At 37.7% G+C, this 23,367-nt stretch overlaps 1 protein-coding gene across 6 annotated transcripts in view; it reads left to right on the top strand.

Moving 5' to 3' along the window:
- Nucleotides 1–23,367, top strand: part of LOC140729074 (lysine-specific demethylase 4C-like) — a 373,937-nt gene that overhangs the window by 138,236 nt on the left and 212,334 nt on the right. For all 6 annotated transcript variants that reach the window (XM_073048378.1, XM_073048374.1, XM_073048377.1 and 3 more), the window contains 4 exons: nucleotides 730–935; nucleotides 1,267–1,514; nucleotides 10,666–11,045; nucleotides 16,302–16,428. In XM_073048378.1, coding sequence (XP_072904479.1) covers nucleotides 730–935; nucleotides 1,267–1,514; nucleotides 10,666–11,045; nucleotides 16,302–16,428 — 961 coding nt within the window. The remainder of the gene's footprint in view (nucleotides 1–729; nucleotides 936–1,266; nucleotides 1,515–10,665; nucleotides 11,046–16,301; nucleotides 16,429–23,367) is intronic.

The raw sequence follows: 23,367 nt of genomic DNA on the forward strand, positions 1-23,367 counted from the left end.
GGATCATGTGTTTTTGTGTGTAGATTGCAGAAATGGATGAGAAGTCTGTTCTCTAAACAGAAGATGTGTTCAAAACCCATGGCTCTAGATAGATATTTATGTATGAAAACCTGTATTAAAAAAAACCCACTGTACATGGGATCTATCCCAAACTGTTCCATTACCATTGATACAAAAATCTCATGCAAGGAGTTATATGCTTCAACACTCCAATCCCTTGCCTGTGCTGCAAAATAATCATGTGTATTTTAGGAGTCCTGTATTTGTTTTGTTTTATAAGCTACTTGTCTGCATTCGTGATCAAGAAAATGATGAAGACTGCAACTACTGGTAGATAGATAAGTGCATATAGCTCTTGTTAACCAACTAAACAAGTTTGTTTCTACTCATATAAATGTTGCAGTTGATGAATTTGAATTATAAAAGAAAAAATAAAAAGCTTTTATCAGTGAAGGAAGTTGTGAGGACAAACATATGTTAAGTCCTTTTGTGAGGAAAACCCAAGCTGATCCATATGACTCTGTTAACTGTGATGGTTAATGTTTAACTGACCACTGATGAGATGTGGCAGACTGCTTTATTGTACCAAACTGCTTTGGCAGATCAAGAACATCCACCACCTATTCCACATAATTCACATCATCAGTAAATGGAGCCTGTGTCCTGAATATGAAAAATTACTTGGGCACCATATATAATTATTAAATGCAATATTTCTTCTTGTCTTAGTGCACATGTAGGAAGGACATGGTTAAGATATCCATGGACATCTTCGTAGAAAAATTTCAGCCAAGTCGATATTCACTTTGGAAACAAGGAAAGGATTTTCAAACCATTGATCACACAAAACCCACTCCAGAATCAACTCCCGAATTGGAGAATTGGCAAAAGCAAAGAAAAGTAACTCAGAGGAAATCTGGAATGTCTGTGAAAAGGTACTTTATAAGTCTGAATCAGTACATCTGCGGTAAAATTTGATAGCTAATCTCGCAACATGTTTTAATTACTATGTCACTGCAATGCAAGTGTTACATTTGGGTTTTGAATGTAGTCTTGAATGTCATAAATACTTGTAAAATAGCTGTCAACTAAGTATTGATATTTCCGTGTTAATCTCAAACTTAATATTAATTCACAATCTTAGATTGCTTATATATCATAATGAATAAATAAAATATCAAATCAGTTGGTAACTGAAATTGTTCATAAGAATATAGCTAATTTTATCCAAGACAATTCCAACCTGAGAGTCATTATCTTCTACAGTGTCTATCAGTTCAGAACTCGATCTAAAAAGATAAAATGTCCAGTTGATGAAAATATGTTCAGTGGTCCTCTGGCCAAAGAAACAACTGCAGCAGAGCCTCTTACAGATGGTATCAATGTCGATGAAAACTCTAATGGACAAGTGAAGAAACAGGAGTCTGGCCATGTTGCTGTAATGAGTCCTGAAAAAGAAAGTTGTAAGGAAATGCAGTTGGATCAGACAACATTGGATAAAGATCTGTCATCAGGTGAGAAGGGAAATAATTATGTTTCTTTCTCAAAGCATTTTCATTGCGGATTGTTGAAATGTCAGGTTAACTATTTCACTGCTTTTTGTTACTTAATCTTCAGAGATGTCTTAAGTCACTTTCAATAGGTCAACACAATTGCATTTGGTGATACAAAATGGAAAGGAAGGTTTCCAATTCATTAGTGCTCTGTGCATTTTTTAAAATAATGGTTACACCTTTAGGAAGACTATTTGGCATGTTATTTCTAATTCACTAATTCCACCCTAAATGGCTCCCCCCATCTTAACATTTTTTTCTTTTTTTTTCTTTACTGCATGTTTATCAAATTCGCTCTTTAAAGGTTTCATTGGAACCTGTCTCCACCACTCAAGGGAATACGTTCCAGGTTTTAACCATGTATTGAAATAAAAAAAGTTTTTCTCATGTTACAATTAATCTTCCCAGTTTATTTCATGCCTATAATCTCTAATTCTCAACCCTTCATCAATGGGAGCAGCTTTCCACTATCCACTGTGTCCAGATTCCCTTTTTGTTTTATATATGTTTATCATTCTCCTTAGCTTTATTTTCTACTAAGAAAACTGTGTCTGCCTCTGTATTCTTTCCTAGGAACCACTGTCCCTCATTCCAGGAATCTTTCATGTAAATCTTTTCTAGGACCTCAGTAATGTCTCCACATCTTTTCTGTACAGAGGTGACCAGGATAGAACAAATACTCCCAGTAAGGTCAAACCTCTTTTATAAAAGTTTGGCATCATCCCTTCCTTTCGACCCCTGTGTCTTTATTAATAATGTCCAAATTGTTTATGCCTTGTTAACTACTCTTTCTTAGTCTGCCCAGCCACTTTCTATGACTGTATCTTCATGTTTCCCTACCCCTGCACTGCCTTTTGAAAAGTATCTTGCCTACCCTCATTCTTCCTATTAAAATGAATTGTTTCATATTTCTGTGTTATGCTTCAACTCCCATGTGCCTGCTCATTCTGCCAATTAGTTTATATCTTGCTACAATGTATTGCTATTCTTCTTGCAGTTCAAGTACTACCAAATTTTATATCTTTTGCAAATTGAGAAATTGTGGCTTATACCCCAAGTATAGGTCATTCATATAGATTAAATAAGATGTCCCAAAAACTCAATCCCTGGAGAATGCTATTATTTATATACCTAGTGTCTGAAAAGAAACCATTCACCATTGCACTATTGTTCAATAATTAACCAACTTCATATCCATGCTACTGTTGCTCTTTTTTGCCATGTGTATTAACTTTGTTGATGTGATTATTAGCAGCATTTTATCAGTCTTCAGGATATTCTTGCATGCTACATTGACTCTGTCTGTCACCTTATCAAAATTTCTGTCAAATTGATCTAATACGTTGTGTCCTGAACAAATCTGTGCCGACTTGCTTTAATAATTCAGTGATGTATCTACTTTATGTTCAGCCAACTTTTCCAAAACCAACATTCTATAATTTTTTAAAAATATATCGGCTGTCTCAACTATTCTTCAGTACTACTTTGGAACCATTTTTTTCCCTGTTGATGTACTCGTTTAGTGTCTTCGTAAACCCCTCAGCATCCACATTCATTTCCAAAATAATATTCCTGCTTTTTCATATATTATTCTTTTTCTGTTTATCCACCTATAGAACACATTTGGATTTAATGTTGCAGCCAATGTTCTCTAATGCACTCTCTTAGTTTTTACTTACTCTCATTCATTTGTAGTCAGTCTGGTTTTCATAGGTATTTACAACCCAACCCTTATAATAAGCAAACAGGAGAGAATTTGCAGATGCTGGAAATCCAAGCAACACACACATAATGCAGGAAGAACTCATCAGGTTAGGCAGCATCTATGGAAAAGAGTAAACGACATTTTGGGCTGTCTTCATCAGGACAGCTTGTAACTGCTTACAATAAGCAGTTCCTTTTTTGTTTTACCTCTGTTATCATCCGGGAAATCCGAATTGTTCTTTATTTGTGTTTCGTGGCAATCTGCCTCAACTGTACCTGGCAACCTTTTCCATAAAAATCACCCATTGTGCTACTGTTGCTTTTGCTTGACAATATTTTGGTCCAGATCATCTGGGTCAGATTCATTCTCATTAAAATTGCCTTAGCTCTAATTATTTTTATTTTAGATTGCTCCTTTGTTATCAAGCCTAAATCTTAAAATGTTATAATCCCTCTCATTATTGTCCCATCACCACCATTTAGTACACTTGACCCAATTCATTCCCTATCCAGTCTTGTCTCCTTTGTCACTGGGCCAATATCGTACTACTCCAGAAAATTACTTTGGTCATAGTTTGGAAATTCTCTCTTTTCTCAATTTCCTTATTATCCAGTTTTACATTGAGATAATTCAAATCCCCATTATTATCACCCTACTTTTTTTTGCAATTCTCTGTTCTCTCTATGAATATTAGCTTCTATGTTTTTCTCTCACTCACAGGTGACCTGTAAAGTGTTCACTCAACTGTCTGAGCTTTAACCACAGTTGTTGTCTTCGCTCCCTCCACTATATCCTTTCTCTCCATCTCTTAACATTTTCTTTAATCAGTGCTGCTACTCATCATTCATTTTCTAAAAACTTTGCCTTTCCTGAGCTTCTGATATTTGAAAGGTGATTGGAATGCTCTAATAAACATTAATGTAGTCTAAGAGATGTAAACTGACCCACTTGCTTTTCCTCATCATCCTGCAATCTTTACCAGGATGTTACTTGATGCTAGGCGAAAATAAGCTTAGGCGTGGGTTATTGGTGGAGTTAAATAAGCCTTTTGGTGATCAGTGTGATATGAAGCATTAATATGATAGTGATGTTTAAGAGGCATTTCAAAAAACATATGAACAGGCAAGGAGTGGAAGAATATACTTAGGTCATGTGCTGGCAGATAGGTTGGTGCTGCCACCATAGGCCAAAGGGTATTGTTTTGCTTCCATGTTCTGTATTCATTAGTGTTATCGTTAGAGCTTTATCACTTCATTAATGGAGAGGTGATGAATTCTACGGAAATTGGAAAAGAAGTTACGTTTTGTGTTCAAAACTTTTCATCTGGACTGGACAAATAAAGCAAAATAATTTTTAAATAAAGGAAGCCAATGAAATATGAATATGGAGGAATGTGGAATAAGAAAGTTGGTGATGAAGTGGAGAGAAAGATAAAATTATGAAAGTGGTACAGGGGAAATGAAGTGAAAATAAATTGTGTATATTAAACAAGATGAGCCCCAAAGAGCCTCTATATATATAAGAGAGAGAGAGAGAGAGAGAGAGAGAGAGAGTATTTGTATGATGGTGGTAGGAGGAATGAAGGTGGAATACTTAACAAGAATCTAACATCGAGTGGTGGTTTATTCTTTTGATTGCAGTAAACAAGATGGTATAGAACAACATTAGAATTCAGTTCTTGATTTTATAGTCATAGAGTCACAGAACACTACAGCACAGAAACAGACCCTTTGACCAAGGAATCCATGCCAACCTGTTTTTCTGCCTAGTCCCATCTACCCAAACCAGGTTCATGGCCTCTATACCCCTGTCATCCATGTACTTCCATCAAATTTCTCTTAGATGTTGCAATTAAACCTGCATCCACTACCTTCACTAGCAGCTCGTTCTACTTCTTACCACCTTCTGAGTGACGAGGTTTCCCCTCAGGTTCCCCTCAAATATTTAATATTTCACCCTTAACTTATGACCTCTAGTTCTAGATTTGTTCAACCTTGGATGAACAAGTCTGCATTTGCCCTATCTATAACCCTCATAATTTTGCAAACCTCCAAAGGAGGTATACCTCATTCTCCTATGATCCAGGGAATAAAGTCCTAACTTATTCAACCTTTCTCTATAACTCAGGTCCTCTAGTCCCAGCAATGTTCTTGTAAATTTTCTAGGTGCTCTTTCGAGCTTATTAATATCTTTCCTGTTGGAAAGTAGGTGACCAGAACTGTATACAATATTCTCGATTCGGCTTCTTCAACTTCTTATTCAGCATTCCAATTCTGCACTAGCACTCTGATTTATAAAGGCCAATATGCCAAGAGCTTTCTTTAGGACCCTATCTGCCTATGACATCTCTTTCAAGGAATGTTGGATCTATTCCCAGATCCCTTTGTTCAACTGCACTCCTCCAGTTCTCTGCCATTCAGTGTGCATCTCTTACCATGGTTTGTCCTGCCAAAGTGCAACATTGTAGACTTGACTGCATTAAATTCTATATGCCATTTTCAGCCCTTTTTTTTCCTGGTCTGGATCACAGTGTATGCTTTGATGGCCTTCCTTGCTGTCCACTGTGCCCCCCTCCAATTTTAATGTCATCCACAAATTTGTTGATTCAGTTTACCACATTATTATCTAAATTCATTAATATACAGTAGATGATAAGCAACAATGGACCCAGCACAAGTACTTGCAGTACACCACTAGTCACAGGCCTCCAGTCAGAGAGACAACCATCTATTACTACTCTCTGTATTCTCCTGCTAAACCAATATTGATTTCAGTTTACAACTACCGTAGATTCCGGATTATAAGCCGCTACTTTTTCCCCACATTTTGAACAGCTTTGAACTCTGCGGCCTTTAATCCAGAGCGGCTAATACATGGTTTTTTTTCATGCCGCCTTGTAAACATTTTGCCTCGTAACAGTAGACCAATAAAATTGATGAGTAGTTCACAGAGGTCCAATGAAATTGTACGATAAATCAAGCGCACTTTCACAATTAAATTATTGTAAATCAGTCATTTGTACTCACCCTCATCAACATGGAAAATACTCGAAGAAAAGCAAGACCCGAGCGCATCAGACCCGATTAGACCCGATCGCGTTACGCAAGCGCGTCAGACCCGATTAGACCCGATCGCGTTACGCAAGCGCGTCAGACCCGATTAGACCCGATCGCGTTACGCAAGCGCGTCAGACCCGAGCGAAAACGCTGCTTTTAAGTTAAAGGCGATCAATAACTTTTCCTGGTAGGCTGCAGTATATATATTTTTACCAGTCGCTAGGAGATATTGGAATGTTGTTCGTGCTGTTCAGTAAAAAAGTATATGCAACGTAATTTGTGTTACCGATACGTATGTATATTTAAAAGTAGCGGTGCGGCCTAAAATCCGGTGCGGCCTTTACAATTAAAAAATTGATTTTATTTCTAAAATTAGAGCCAGCGGCTTTTAATCAGGTGCGCTCTGTAGTCCGGAATCTACGGTACTTCCTGAATGCCAAGTGACATAAGTTTCTGGACCAGCCTCCCACGTGGGGTTTTGTCAAAGACCTTGCTAATGTCCGTGTAGACAATCCACCGCCGTTCCTTTATCAACCTTCCTCATAACCACTTCAAAAAACTCTCCGGAATTTGTTAGACAGAACCTACCATGCCAAAGCCATGTTGACTATCCATAATCAGGATTGATCAAATATTTTATGTCCTCTTTATCCAAATACTTGTATATCCTGTCCCTGAGAAAACCTCCCAGTAAGTTACCCACAATTCACATCAGGTTCACAGGCCTGTAATTTCCCTGCTTGTTCTTGGACTTCCTTGAACGGTGACCAAAATTTGCACTCTTCCAGTCCTCCCTCACCGTTGGCTAAAGACTTATTAACTATCTCTGCTAGGCCCTCTACAGTTTCTGCATTTGTCTCCCACAAGTTCTAAGAGGATGCCTTGTCAGGCCCTGGGGATTTATCCAGCCTAATTTTCTTAAGACAGCAACCACCACCTCTTCTGTAATCAGGATATGATCCATAAGCTAGCTGCTCTTATGCTTCAGCTCTGCAGACCTTGTCTCCTGAATAAATAATCTAAACAAAAATTAAGGATCTCTCCCATTTCCTGCACATCTGCCCTCACCCCATCTGCCCACCACCCCACTCAGGATAAGGTTCCCCTTGTCCACACCTACCACCCCACTAGCCTCTGGGTCCAACATGTAATTCTCCATAACTTCCGCCACCTCCAACGAGATCTCACTACCAAGCACATCTTTCCCTCCCCCCCTTTCTGCTTTCCGCAGGGATCGCTCCCTACGCGACTCCCTTGACCATTCTTCCCCCCATCCCTTCCCACCGATCTCCCTCCTGGCACTTATCCTTGCAAGCAGAACAAGTGCTACACCTGCCCTTACACTTCCTCCCTCACCACCATTCAGGGCCCCAGACAATCCTTCCAGGTGAGGCGACACTTCACCTGTGATTCAGCTGGTGTGGTATACTGCATCCGGTGCTCCGGATGTGGCCTTTTATATATTGGTGAGACCTGACGCAGACTGGGAGACCGTTTCGCTGAACACCTACGCTCTGTCTGCCAGAGAAAGCAGGATCTCTGAGTGGCCACACATTTTAATTCCATATCCCATTCCCATTCTGATATGTCTATCCATGGCCTCCTCTACTGTCAAGATGAAGCCACACTCAGGTTGGAGGAACAACATCTTGTTTACCGGCTGGGTAGCCTCCAACCTGGTGGCATGAACATTGACTTCTCTAACTTCTGTTAATGCCACTCCTTCCCTTTTTACCCCATCCCTGATATATTTAGCTCTCTCCCCCCCCCCCCCTTTCTCTCTCTCTTTCTGCCCATCACTCTGCCTGTTCTCCACCTCCCTCTGGTGCTCCCTTCCCCCTTTCTTTCTCCCTAGGCCTCCTGTCTCATGATACTTTCCCTTCTCCAGCTCTGTATCCCTTTTGCCAACCACCTTTCTGGCTCTCAGCTTCACCCCACCCTCTCCGGTCTTCTATCATTTCGCATTTTCCCTTCTCCCTCCTACTTTCAAATCTCTTACTATCTTCCCTTTCAGTTAGTCCTGACGAAGGGTCTCGGCTCAAAACGTCGACAGTGTTTCTCCCTATAGATGCTGCCTGGCCTGCTGTGTTCCACCAACATTTTGTGTGTGTTACTTGAATTTCCAGCATCTGCAGATTTCCTCGTGTTTGCCTTAAGATCTCTCTCATGTCTTTCAGCTCCATGCAAAGATAACCACACTAATCTATAAGATGACCAATTCTTTCCTTTGCTATCCCATTGCCCTTAATATTTCTGTAGAAATCCCTTGGGATTCTCTTTCACCTTGTCTGCCAGAACAATCTCATTTGCTCTTTTATCTCTCCTGTTTTCTCTAGACATGATTGTTTCTGGTGCCTTTCTTTTGTTTATAATGTTGATCATTATACCTACATAAGTTTGTTTTCAGTTTTATAAAATACAGTACTTTTCTGATACTTTTCTCTTCCATGAATAATTTTTGACATTATTGTTTGTCTGCTTTCAACTGACCATTAGACAATCACAGCTATATTGCTGGCAGATAAACCTGTAATTGGGCCATTTCCAAGAGTAGTACAAAGTGCACCTTTCCCCTGAACTGTATGGCAGTCCGTGGACACCTACGCTGCACTGGTGCCCATGGGCGGAAAGCCAACATTACAGGGTGCTCCTCACTTGGCCCTAAACCATGTTAGACTAGTTCGATTAAACAGAATGGGAGAAACTAACCACTCGAGTAAAAGTAAATGAAGCTTTTAGTTTAGATGTTAATTATGTTTTTCAGTCTTTTCATTTTCTGATTTAAATAACATTTTTAACAGTATTTGGGTGATTTTGTAAGTCAAAATGTGACATTCACGAACATTCAATAGTGACAACTTTGACAGCTGGTGAGCCTGGAGACTAGAATCAGAATCAGGTTTATTATCACTGATGTGTGTCTTGAAATTTGTTATTTTGTGGCAGCAGTACAGTGTAAGACATTAAAATCACTAAGTTACAAAATATATAATAGTGCAAAAGTGGTGTAATGAAGTTGTGTTCATGGACTGTTCAGAAATCTATTGGCAGAGGAAATAAAGCTGTTTCTAAAACACTGAGTGTGGGTCTTTACCTCTTCCCTGATGTGAGCTTCACTTGTTGTCAAGCACACTCAATCTGCAGAGCCAGCCAGTTACACAGCGAGGAGTGCTGCACTGGGCCTTGCTGATATGTTGGGGCCTAGAAACTGGGCTCCTAGCTGAAAACCACCTCTTGAGGCAGTGTGGTCTGGGACTCCGAGCAATTTTGGGGCAGCAGGAGATTCACTTCATTTTATTTATACAATGTTTATCTGGTGTTTTGCTGTTCCTCATTTTTTATAACACTGTTTGCTTGTTTACTTTTCTCCAGATTATTGTTCCTGTATCAAGCTTATATTTTTTCTCTTTGTCATGGTCTACCCTCCACTCTGCCACTAATAATCTTGACCTATATATCCTGTAACCACTAATATCAAGAATTAAATTTATTGGAGTATTATTTTGAAGAATGAAATATATATTGTAATTCATCACTGAAAAATTTGAAACAATAGTTGCAAGTTATATGATAAAGCAACAATGGATTAGCTGGACCGATTCATTAAAATGATAGGTCCTTGGTTGTTCGGTTTCTTCTTCAAAATTGAAGGACAGACAAATTCTATTAAAGCAGAAATTTATGTGGCCGTCTATTTATATAATTTTCATTGAACATTGATGAACCTAATAAACAGTCCACCCAGCTGCACAACTGGTGAATATATATTACTGAATTTTTCAGATTGCATTGTGCAATGCTAATGCATATTCATACAAGCTTCAGGATAATGAAGAATATATTTGGCCTTCATGACATTGACTAATCTTAGAGTATTCAACTTCAGATAGTATTTCACTGTAGAAGAACCCAAAATAATACTTCAACTATTGAAGACGAAGATTTTGAACAATTAGTGGATTGATCGATGTTCTATAAATTACTTCCATTGCTTTAATCCCTGACCCAGAGTGGCCTGGGCATCAGATTGCACCCTTATTTTAAATCTATTTTCGCAATGCTCCACAAACTGCGTAATTGAGATTTGCATCTCCCTTGATTTTCTCACAGTCTAGATTATATGATTAGAAACCTCCTGGCATCCTTTTTAAACATAATACTGATATCATTTAGTTTGCTGACATTTTGGTAAATGTTCTACATTGTTTTACAGGAATAGTTATTTGAAGCACATCAAATAGAATTTTATTTTACAGTAACTGTGTAGCACAAAACACTTGTTTTTGTCTGTAGTGTTCATCCAACTATATTTCATATTGCAACTAAAATTGAATATTCTTTTCACCTGCAGACAATTTCCAAGCAGAATCAGTGTCCAGACTTGACAGCACCAAGTGTAGAAATAAAGCTAATGGAAAGAGGAAAGCGAATGACTGTTTTTCATTAACACCAATAACCAAACATGATGCAGTTGACATCACTTCAGAATGCATGGACAATACAAATCTTGGCCTTAAAGTCAAATGGGAGAGCAAGTGTTCAGAGAAGTCCAAGGAGACGGATGCATTCGTCAGGAAGGAACAGTTGTGTCAGAACACTTTTGATGATGATGCCGCAGAAATGCAACACAGTTGCTGGAAAGGATGTGAAACGAGTAGTGTCTCCACTGAGGAGGAATCCAGTGAAACTGAGAGTGAAGAGAATGGCTTGGAGCCTGGAGAAGTACCAAGTGTAATAATGTTTTTAAAAATATGTCCAAGAGTGGAAAGAGTAAATTACTGTGTAATCATTTCTGTCCTCTGGTATAGATAATAATCATTTCATTTAATTAATAGTGTTCAAATTTATCAGAATGATGTGGATAAATGTTGCTAATCATATTTGGAAAAATTGAACCACCAGATTGCTGAATTTTTTCCATTGCCATTTTCCCAAAAAACTTGCGTAAATTTTTCTCTGAAGAATTTATACTGTTTTAGCTTTGATTGAAGTTAGTGTCCTGAATGCTGCAAGACCAGTAAGCACTGAAATGAAACAGACAATTGATTTAACATCTGTCACCCACTTTCCCTGTATTAACTGAGTTCACCTAGTCCTCAAATTATCAGCAAAACTGGTATTGTTAATTTACTGCCAAAGGAAGTAAAATGATGCTGTTAATCTAATAAGTAAGAAAATGCAACCAAGAATAGCAGTCTATACATCAGGCAGGATCTGAATCAGTATCTAATTGTAATTTTTTCTCACCTGTTTAATATTCACCCTGGGTAGAGTAGAATCAGTTTTTCAACAGAAATGTTTAGCCGCTTGTGTCTCTGCCTCTCTGCTCCCTAATTCTCTCATTTCTCCCAACCCACCCCGGATCTTGTCTTTATTAGTATAGAGTTTGGGTACAAATGTAAGTATTTATAAAGTGAATAAGGCCTAAACCAATTCTATATTATTGTGTCTTGAGCACTACAGTTTAGAAAGATTTTATAAGTCCTTTAGAATACGAAGAAAGCTCAGAGGAGTTTTGCCAGCTTGGGCTGAGGGACTCAAGTTATAAGGAGACTTGAAAAAGCAGGATGGTTATTTGTGGAGGAGAGCAGCCTAAGAGTTGTTTTAATAAATATATTAAAAACATGTTTATTTTGATGGAATAAGTAAAGAAAAACCACTTCCAGTGATTGAATAATTGCTATTCAGACAACATAAATTCAAGATGAATTCTAAAAGAACAAATGGAATTATGAGGATCCTTTTTAATATGTTACTTTTTAGGTGTATTTTTTATGTTGTTTGAAAGAGTGGTGGGAGTAGGTTCAAAAGCTATATATAAAATTGAATTAACATATAATTGAAGGAATCTTCCTCATTGGTAGGTTGTGAGGAAAGACCATTAATTGGATAGAACTGAAAAGCCATCACCCCAGTATGTTTAGTTGAGTGGCTTTGTAAAGTGTTGTATCATTTGATCATTTTATTTTGATGCTTCATATAGAACTGGCATAGCTCAGTGAAGCTTTTTATATTTCGTTCCTGCTGCAGGATCCATTTGATGTCTCTGCAGAGAGAATTATTTTTTGACAATTTATGTGTTGTCACCTTGGTTAAGGTTGTACATATTCACTTGATGTAAGATCTTTGCAGTGAGCGGATTCAAGAATCTTTCAGAGTACTTGTGGTGGAAAGGAAAAATTTGTTAAACTGTTGCTTCAGCTAGTAATTCCATCTTAAAAGTTAAAATCATATTTAACTGGTAAACACTAGTCAAAGACATTTAACATATCTTCAGTAATTGTAGACACTTTGAAAGTAAAGTTCAGGCTGCAAAGACTCGTGAACTAATTCCGAACTAATAACCATTGGAGAAATGATTTGGAAATAGTAATCTAAAATTATTGAGGATCTTAAAATAAAACAAGATCCTTTAAAATACATTTGAGGGTTAAACTATCCCATGACTTGAACTTGTAAAATTCATTTATGCAATGTAGTTAGGATTTATTTACTGTTCTTGAGAAGGTGTTTGTGAGCCTCTTTCACAATCACCTGCAGTCTTTGTAGTGAAGGTACTGTTGTGCTGGAAGGTCCAATGTTTTGACCCACCAATTATAAGTTGTATATTCAGCTCAGGTTAATCTGAGAAATAGTGTTGTTCTTCAGTCAATCTTATAGTTTTGAATGTTATTGAAGAAGAAGTGCCTTTGATTTCACAAGAATGGATGTTAACATTGATTCTTTGTATCTTGGTAATGGAAAATGCAGTCACCATTGTTAAAACAAATATGGATAGGGATACTGTGCAATAGTTAGTGGCAGCAACTAGTGTTAGAGGACGTGACAGAGATAGGGTGGCAGCCAATTAAGCAATAAGGGAACTTTTGTTTTCCATCTTTATTGACGACTTGGTTGATGCATGCAGTAACGAACTATACCTGTACGCTGATGACTCCACACTATTTGCACCAATTAGAGCAGGAGAGAGTAATACAGTGGCAGAAGGCCTGAATGGGGATCTTGACAGGATGAAATCCTGGGCAGACGACTGGAATGTCACCTTTGAGCCTACTAAGTGCAAGGCGATGGTGATGTCTAGGAAGAGGAATCCATCTAACCCCGACCTGTATTTTGGGAACTGCAAGCTAGATTTAAAAAAGGAGCTAGTAATCCTTGGTGTTAATATTGACAAGTTGGTGTGGAATAACCACCTTTCCACTATTTCAAACAAGGTTGGGCAAAGGCTTGGAGCTCTGCGGAAAGTAGCATCCAAACGAGACAAAGAGGGTGGAGTGATGGTTTGCAAAGCCCAGGTACGAAGTATTATGGAGTTTGCCTGCTTATCCTGGATGAATGCCTCACAGAGTGTCCTCAGCCAGCTTGATTCCATTCAAAGGAAGGCTCTCAGGATTATAGGTGTAGATGAAGCCACAGCTCATGGGAAGCTAGCCATCAGTATCTTACACCACAGAAGACAGGTTGCTGCAGCTACCGTGCTGTACAAAATGCACACCAGCCACAGCCCTGCAGACCTTCGCGCCATGCTGCCTTCATCTTATGAGAGACGGCGCACCACGTGATCAAGTTTATCTATGCCTGCTCATGCTGTTTCTATGCCTGATGCGAGAACCTACACACTGGATAGAAGCTTCCTTTACTGTGCTATCAGAATTTGGAACAGCCTTCCAGATGCTGTGGTTGGAAACATCAGTGACAATGGGGTCCAAGCCTTCAAGAGTCAAGTGCACAAACACCTATCATCTCTGGGAGGGAAGTCACATGCTTCTTTATAAGCTATCATGAAGGGGACCAGGATAGCAATGCTTGGTTGTTGGTAGGTAGGGTTAATACCTGACTTTCAAGAGCCCTTGTGAGTTATGTTCCGGCTGGACTTAGTCCTTAAACTGCTGGAGAACAGTGCGGAAAGAACAGGTGCTGTTTTCTACTGGTAGGGATTAGTTTTTAGTTCCAAGTGCTCCTGCCACATTTTGTTACCCTGCAACCTTATCCTTCAATCTCTTTGAATTATGGAAGACAGCATGTGTATAAATGTCTCTCTCCAGCAGACTTCATGACTCCAGTACTTCTACTATTTTTTAATGTTGCTTAATTGTACATATGATTTTTTTATGTTCTATCGCTGAGCAGCAGTGAACCATCTGATTGCCCTATCAGAGTTCTCTTTGGGAACTAGCTGACTTGATCAGCATTTCTGATCTGGCTATTGTTCACGATTGCACTTAATAAAAAAAAAGATATTTGTAATGCCATACCCAACCTCAGGATATACAAAAAGTTTTAGGGCAACTGAAATACTTCTTGAACTATAGTCACTCTTGTTATATGCAATAAAATAAGTGTTAAGGATTTTGGATGCCATTGCATTTAGATCTATACCTGTTACCAATATTTAGATGATTCTTGATATTTGGAGAGATATGTTCATGTGATGCCATGCACATAAGGATTAGTCTTAGTGGAATTTCATTCAAAATTCTAATCTCCTCCAGTATCCTCAAAACAAAAGAAAAATTGACAGATTGTAGTTATTGGATAGGGAGGGCGTGTTTTTCCTGTAATGAAGGAAGCTGAGCAGTGGTCTGATAAAAGTATATAAGAGTGAGTAGAAGAAATTTTTAAGAGGATTTGAGGGTTTCTTTTTTAAACACAGTATGGGACTGATATCTAAAATTGGCTGCTGAGGAAGTAGTGAAATGAGATGCATTCACTAGGATAAGCAAGCATAGAAGTATATGGATCTAATGTGAGGAAATGGAATTATTATGGATGGGCAAAAAGATCAGCATTAACGTGATGAACCAAAGAGTCTGTTTTTGTGCTTTATGATTCTGACTACAACTCTGCATTGTTATGTCATAATTCTCACTGGTCTATGGAAAGTAGTGGTAGTTGTAATTCATCAATTTGTTAATAAACTAAAAGGCACAATTATAACTTAGTTTGCTGAGCCTTTGAGTTTTGATCATGTTTACAGTAATTTAAATTTGAATGTTTACAAAACACTTAAACACCAGGGAGTGCTTTTAAGTTTATAATAAAACATTCACTTTCACTGTTGTCTGTTCAGTGGAAGAATTAAAAATTCTTGAAAATATATTGTCTTTCAATCTATTTTCAGATGCAAGTAGAATAATATTTATTATTTAATTTAAATGCAGGTTCACATACATCTGCTGTGACTCAAAGGTTCTTACTCTGTAGACTTTAGACTGATCCAATCTCCATTTCTTTTTCTGTCAACCTTAAAGCCTTTGTTGTCTTTTTGCCTTTCATTATGTCGAGGCTAGTTGTACCTCCACGTATCGATTGTTTCCATTGCCCTTAAACCATTCCCCAATATTCTAATTGAAATTAGTCTTGATTAACCATTTATTGGACAAATTTAAGAAACATAATTGTTTTAAAAATATTTTATTGTGGAAGACTCAAAAACAGTTACTTGTCCCAAGTAATAAGGCTGACCAATGCCACCACCCACCAATCCACTCTTCTACACCCTCCACCACCACTACTTTATCATTTCCTGTCAGTCACCTTATGCACAGACACTCTTGTGCCTAGCGGCAATTTATGGACATACAGTCAATCTATGTATATAAGCAATCTTATGTATTTATATTTACTGTGATTTTTATTATTCTGTTCTTTATCTTATTGTGTTGTTTTTGTACTACTTTGGATGTGGAGTAATTTATTTCATTCTCCTTTACACTTGAGTACTGGAGATGACAAACAATTTTGAATTGGCTAAGTTTAGTTAAATAATTAACCAATAATCAACTAATTAATTCTGGTAAGAATAATTCGAAATTAGGTAGCTTGCACCAAGGAGAGTTGTTTGCTCATTGCCCCTGTAAAATTAGTAATGTAACAATTTTCAGTGTTGTAAAGTTCAGTTCTAATTAAGTACATTTTAGAGACCCATTAAGTACACTGCTTTCTAGAGGTTTCAATAAAAAATGAAAATAACTCTCCTCATTTTAGTTTCCAGAGCAGTTCACCAGAAGTGTCGGGAAAAAGAAATCAGCCAAGTGTCGACGACATCCATTATGCAAACCGCCAACTAGATCCCCTTCAACTCTAGTCAAGGAAGAATTGGTTAGTGATGAAGGTCAGTAGCACATACATCAGTGTGAAATAATGGTTGCTCTTGTGTATTTTGTAATACATACTCAAGATGTTAATGCCACATATTTGTGTGTGAAATTTTGATCTAATATTATACGGTTTAAAGTAGGGATGGTCAACCAATGGCCCATATGCCAAAAGTGGGTCATTGGATGATTAGAAGTGGCGCATTGCACCCCAGTGATAATAATAAAAAAGTAAGCCTACTCATGCAAAAAGTATTAACCAAAAACCGATTTGTAGAAAAAAAATCTATACAGGAATTCAAGTAGCTTAGAGCTAGAAATGGGTTTTACTGAGAATAAATCTAAAACTTAGCAATTATTTTTAGCGATTTTATTATTTCGTGCACAGCTTTTGGCGAATGTTATCTTCTTTCACATTAATTTCTTTTCAATTAAAAAAAAGTTCAATGAGTCAAACTAGGAAAGAAGGACTTTTGTTCTGCAGTCGTTCCATAACTGTTCAATACAAGTTTGATACTTGTTTGATCCTGAGGCACCAGGTGTCTGCACCAGCAGTGCGTCGCAGATTTTTGCCAGTCGGTTTACAATTGACACTTGAACGGCACAGAGTTGTGCTTTGTTTGTCCTTTGTGAACGTTTGCAGTTTTGTACTTTTCAAAAATTAAGCCTTGCTTTTACATTCAGTTACCCATCACAGTACAAAAGAAAATGAGCAAAAGAAAAGCAAAAAGTGATAGTAAGCGTGAATTCAATTATCAGTGGGAAAATGAGTTCTTACTTATAGCAGGTCTGTCTGGAAAACCGTTGTGCATTGTTTGTGAAAACACTTTCTCACATGATAGAAGACATGATCTGAATAGGTACTATAAAACACAGCATCAGACTGAAATAGAAGGAAAACTGAAGCTAGTGCTTGGGTCTGAGTTATGGAAAGAATATGTGATTAAGAAAAGAAGAAATCGAAAGAAGACAAAATGTATTAAAAGTCTCATTAAGGTAAGTAACGTTTATCTTGTTTTTATATTAAATCAATATATCATGTAAAAATGCTAAATATGTCTATATTAACATTTTTACAAGAGTTGAATGGGGGTACAAGAGTAGTATGACGCATGTAAACTCATGCGTGAAAAAATTGACTCATGGAATGTGAAAGGTTGGCCACCCCTGGTTTAAAACTTTCTACATCCTCTCAAGCAAATTCTAATGTATGACTCTATTTTTGTGGTATGTTGTTGTAGTTTATGGTACTTTCAATAATCTGTACTTTGAAATGTTTCTTTTTTTCTGATTGTAGTCAATGGTTATAATCTTATGTTGCTTAGTGCTCTCAAATTCTGGTTCCAGTTTGACAGTAGCTCTTTTGCCCTCAGATTAACAACAGGATCTAAATTCATTAGCTGAATTTATTTACAGTAATAATTAATTTCCACAATAAATTTTGCTAATAGACTTTGCCTTTACAATAATGAAGGACATGATGGTAGACTTTTGCCTTGGACTATATTTTACTTCGGACTATATTTTACCTCAGATTATATTTTCCTCAACTTGCACCAATGTTATTCTGTCTGTTTTTATTTTGTTCTGTTAGTTATGTGTAATTTAACTTTATGTAATTTATGTTTGTAATGTACTGTGCTGCTGCAAGGAGCAAATTTTCATGGCGTTTATACTCTGTGTATATATGACCATGACAATAAACTTGAAATTGAACTTGTATGTCGTTTAGCTGCATCAAAAAGGCACTTACTGCTAACTTCACTGATGGCTTGCACAAAGATTTAACCAGCTTTGAAAAGAACTTCTGTTCCTGATGCCCTCTCTAGCAAACTTGTGATGTTTTGTGCACACAAAATAAGATAGTTGATGCATTTGCAGTTGATGGCATTTATGATTTTATCAATGATCTAGATGCATTTGGCACTATCTGTATTATTTCATATAGTGCCAAGACTTAGGGCAGTGCACAATATTTGACTGTCTCAGTAAGGTCATGGGTTTTTAGAAACTAGTCATATGGCATAGAAGAGTACATTCCTATGTTTATACACAAGCCAAAGTTACTTATGTATCTTTCCCAGAAAGGCATGGAGACAGAAGAAAGGCATTTGTCTATTGTGATTCTGAGAAATAGTGGCAAAAACTTTGAAATAGCTTTTTGCTATGAGTCTTTTCATGCACTGCATTCATAATTATAGTGGAAATATAGTCTATTGAGTAAATCCAAAGAAAATATTATAAACATTGAATTTGAATTATAATTACCAGCCCTGATCATCTAATTTGACCTAATTTCCCAAATGATAATTAATATACTTTATGTATGATGACGTTCTGAGGCTGCCAAACTTCCATCCTTGAACTCTCTAATTTCGGTTCTCAGTTTGTCATGTTACATCACTTTGTGTCTCTCCCTGGTTCATTCAGTTTCAGGAAGCCATTTTGGACCCCATTGCCCTGTCTATTAAGCAAGGGTAAATGAAAGAACTTACCCTGCTAAGTAGAACGATGATGTAGTTCCATAGTATGGCAGGTACACAATCCTGTATGTGTACAGTTTTGGCTGTTGATCTCATTTTTATTTGTGGATTGCTTTATTAAAGTGATGACCTGCATATTTAGAAAGCTGGGATTTCTAAAATGTTAAGGATCTTGGAAGGCTGCAATTTTTCTTAAGACCTGTACAGTACCAGAATGCATTGTGCTCAGATCTGCCCCATGAGCTTCACCAACAATGGAAGTTATCATTGTTATTGCATGTGAATGCTTTTCGTATTCAGAATGATTTGGTACTTGTTCCCCAAGTGAAAATTAAAGTTTTTAACATTTAAAATTTTCACTAAAGCAAATGCACAGATTAATATTAAACCTAAATTAATTCAATTAAAAATTTGCCTTGCTGGGTATTAGAGGACAGTGAGTGTATGTTCTAACCTGAGAGGTTAAATTAAACAGGTGATTGTACTAGACTGATAAACTCCACGAGGAATGAACTGCCTGTGTCCCAGGACTGATGTTCTGCTGAATGCAAGGCTTTGCTAGCTTTCACTTGGGAATTGTCCAGCTGTGGGGATTTCTCCATGGAGAGCCAGGCAGATCTCAGCAGAAGATCTACCCCTTTACAGTACTTGCTTTAGGCAGCCCTGGGAAAGAAGTTTCTTGAGTCTGGAACATTGACTTCAGTTTGTGGGATGAGGCAGTGTTCTTAAAGTCGGACTATGGTCTTCTGACATTCAAAAGAGCTTGGCAGCTTTTGGAACATGTGAATTGGGTCCAGAAAAGAGATATGAAAACTGTCGAGAGAGAGATTGGATCTGTCCAGACTCTGAGGAAATACTGCAAAAATGTCCTGGAGTGAATTGTCCTGAGACAACCATAACCATCTTCCAATCATCCTAGCTTTAATTAATCATCTGTCAAAAATAATTGGTTACAACTTCAGTGCTGCCAAGTCAAACATGGATTTGTTAGAAGTTGGACATTTGTTACAGCATTAAACTTCTAGTGTATCAACGAATGGTTAAAACAGTTTCTTCAAGTTACACAAGACTTAGTATTTTGAAATGATATGTTTCAAGGCTGCAGAACCAAGCAGTCTGGACACTTGAGTAACACTTCCAGCTCCTCCCTGCCTTATGGCCAGCACTACTATGTACTCGCCTCTTAACCTTAAGAGAATTCTGAAATATCCAGTATGTATATAGGGGAAAAATACATACAAGATCCTGAGGAGAAATAAATCTTATACATATTAATATTATTAGATTAACAACAAACTGGTTTGAACCAATGCTTGAGGAATCAGTTACAAGTGGTGTTGAAATTGTATCCAGAATTGGGATGCACTTAGGTCAGTGCTGTTATATATCATTAATACTAAAGATTGCTCTTGGTATCATTGATTTATTATTAATTATATATTTGATATCATTGAGTAAAATTGCAATTTAAAATGGCTCTAACAAGGTTGAATTGTCAGAGAAGCTACTGGGAAATGTAGATCAGGGAAATTATCTGTTAAGCAAACCTTAGTGTCTGATTCTGAAGCACAAGTTAAAAACCAACTTCAGAGACTTGAATACAACATTCACTACACGGATATAAATATTACACAGGTAAGGTTTTGTCTAGAGTGTAGTCTTTAACTCTAGGATCAGTAATGCATTATATTTTATAGGTCTTTGGAAAGTTCTATGTTTAAGAGGATATGAAAAATTTTGCTTAAAGTAAGGAGGGAGAAACTGTTTCCATTGGTTGGGAGGATGTGAGGGACAACAGAGTGGAAGACAATCTTTAATGAAGCATGCATGTTCCTTGGTTAAAAATCCAAAGGCCTGGACTGATGAGCTGGGTTCTTGAGTTCAAATCACACTGCAATAACTGGGGAATTAACTTAAATAAATTTGTAGTAAGGAACTAGTATCACTTGACCCACGAATGTCCTTCAGGAAAGGAAGTCAGTTGTCTTCACTTAGCCTAGGTTCTGTATGATTTTCATGAAGCAAAGTCTTGACAACGTGTAAGCTTAGACTGATTTAGCAAATAATATCCGTGATACACAAATGTCAGAAGTTAACATCTCCAATGAGAAAGATTAAAATCTGAATTACTTTTCCTTGACATTCCACTTAGTATTACATCATCAATACCTTCTACATAAATGCTAAGGGTTACAAGAGAAAGGACTAACACATCATCTGGCTTTGCATCTATGAGTCATAAGTCAGAAGGAAGATGGAAAGATGATCCCTTACCTAGATGCATGTAGTTCACGCAGCCCTCAGGAAACGTAGTGTCATATAGGGCAAAGCAGCCCAGTTGTTTACAGCCCTTTTAAAGCTGCAGGAAATTGATGTTTCTTTAATAATTTACATCTTATAATCTTGTTTCGGTTTTAAATAGTCTTGAGACAAGTGATGTGGAATTCCAGATTTTCTTGTATTTGCTTAAAGTATAAATTTTATTTCTGTTTTAATGATCCTTGAACTTATTTGGGCATACCTAGCAAATTTTTGTTCTGTGTTAGCTGGTAAGTAGCAGGCACTCAGCTCTACAACAGATGTCATAACATTTGTCATGCACCTAGCCCTGACACATCTTGGAAACAAGAACACTTATGTTACAAATCTGTTTTTGGATTTCAGTTCCCTGGTGAACAGACTCCTACTCCTTGATCTTAATGCCTCTGTGCAACTGGACATTGGACTTCCTTAACCAAAAGACCTCAGATAATCAGGAAGCCCAACTGCTCCTCCCTCTCCATTATCCTCAGTACTGGTACCCTCCAGATCTGTGTGCTTGCCTATTGCTGTACACTCTGCTCACACATGACTGCTGGATCAAACACCCAAGTAATTACATTGTCAAGTTCGCCGATGACACAATAATCACCAACAATGATGAGACAGCTGACAGATTGAAGGTGGAAAAGTTCAAGGTCTGGTGCCAGGCAAATAACCTGTTCTTCAATGTCAACAAGACAGGAGATGGTTATCGACTTCAGGAGAATTTGCACCACTCACACCCTTCTTTACATTGGTGGCACAGCAAGCTGTTTCAGACTCCTGGGAGTGCACATCTTACACAACCACTCATGGTCCCAGAACACATTCCACACAATCAGGAAAGCTCACCAACTCCTCTAGAGGAGGCTGAAGAGAGCTGGACTGTGCGCATCTATACTCATGTCATTCTTCAGATCCACAGTAGAGAGCATCTTAACATGCAGCATCATTGCTTAGTATGGAAACAACTGTGGCAGACAAGAAGGCTCTACAATGGATAGTTAAAACTGTCCAGCACATCACTGGCACCAGCCTACCCACCATCAAGGATATGCAGTATATACAGAAGACAGCCAATAATATCATGAAGGATATTATTTACAGGAGAAGTCAAAACTAATGTAAAAGCAAAGAGAAGGCATACAACAATGCAAAAATTAGTGGGAAGATTTTAAATACCTACAGAGAGCAACTAAAAGAATTATTCGGAGGGAAAAGATGAAATATGAAAGCAAGCTAGCAAATAATATCAAAATGGATATTAAAAACTTTTTCAAGTATGTAAAAAAAGAAAAGAGAGATGAGAGTGGATATAGGACCACTAGAAATGAGGCTGGAGAAATAATAATGGGTGGACAAGGAGATGGCAGATGAACTAAGTGAATATTTTGCATCAGTCTTCACTGTAGAAGGCACTAGCACTGTGCCCAGATCTTGATGTGTGTGAAGGAAGAGAAGTGAGTGCAGTTACTATTACAAGGGAGAAGGTTCTCAAAAAGCTGAAAGACGTAAGGGCACGCAAGTCACCTGGATCAGATGAACTGCACCCTAGGATTTTGAAAGAGGTAGCGTTAGAGATTGCGGAGGCTTTAGTAATGATCATTCGAAAAATCATTTGATTCAGGCATAGTGCCAGAGGATCTGAAAAATGGCAAATGTCACTTCACTCTTCAAGAAGGGAGGAAGGCAGCAGAATGAAAATTATAGCCTGACCTTAGCGGTTGGGAAGATATTGGAGTCAGTTTTAAGGATGAAGTTATGGAGTACTTGGTGACACAGGACAAGATAGGACAAAGTCAGCATGGCCTCCTTAAGGGAAAATCTTACCTGACGAACCTGTTAGAATTCTTTGAGGAGATTGCACGTAGGATAGATAAAGGGGATGCAGTGGATATTGTATATTTGGACTTTCAGAAGGCCTTTGACCAGGTGCCACACAGGAGGCTGCTTACTAAGTTGAGAGCCATAGTATTACAGGAAAGTTACTAGCATGGTTAGAATATTGGCTAGTTGGTAGGAGGCAGCGAGTGGGATTAAAAGGATCCTTTTCTGGTTGGCTGCCAGTGACTAGTGGTGTTCTGTAGGAGTCAGTGTTGGGACCTCTTTTATTTTTGTGCTGTATATCAATGATTTGGATAATGGAATAAACAGCGCACAAAAAGTTGGAGG

The sequence above is a fragment of the Hemitrygon akajei genome, chromosome 6 (assembly GCF_048418815.1).
Source record: "Hemitrygon akajei chromosome 6, sHemAka1.3, whole genome shotgun sequence".
In the NCBI taxonomy this organism is placed as follows: domain Eukaryota; kingdom Metazoa; phylum Chordata; class Chondrichthyes; order Myliobatiformes; family Dasyatidae; genus Hemitrygon; species Hemitrygon akajei.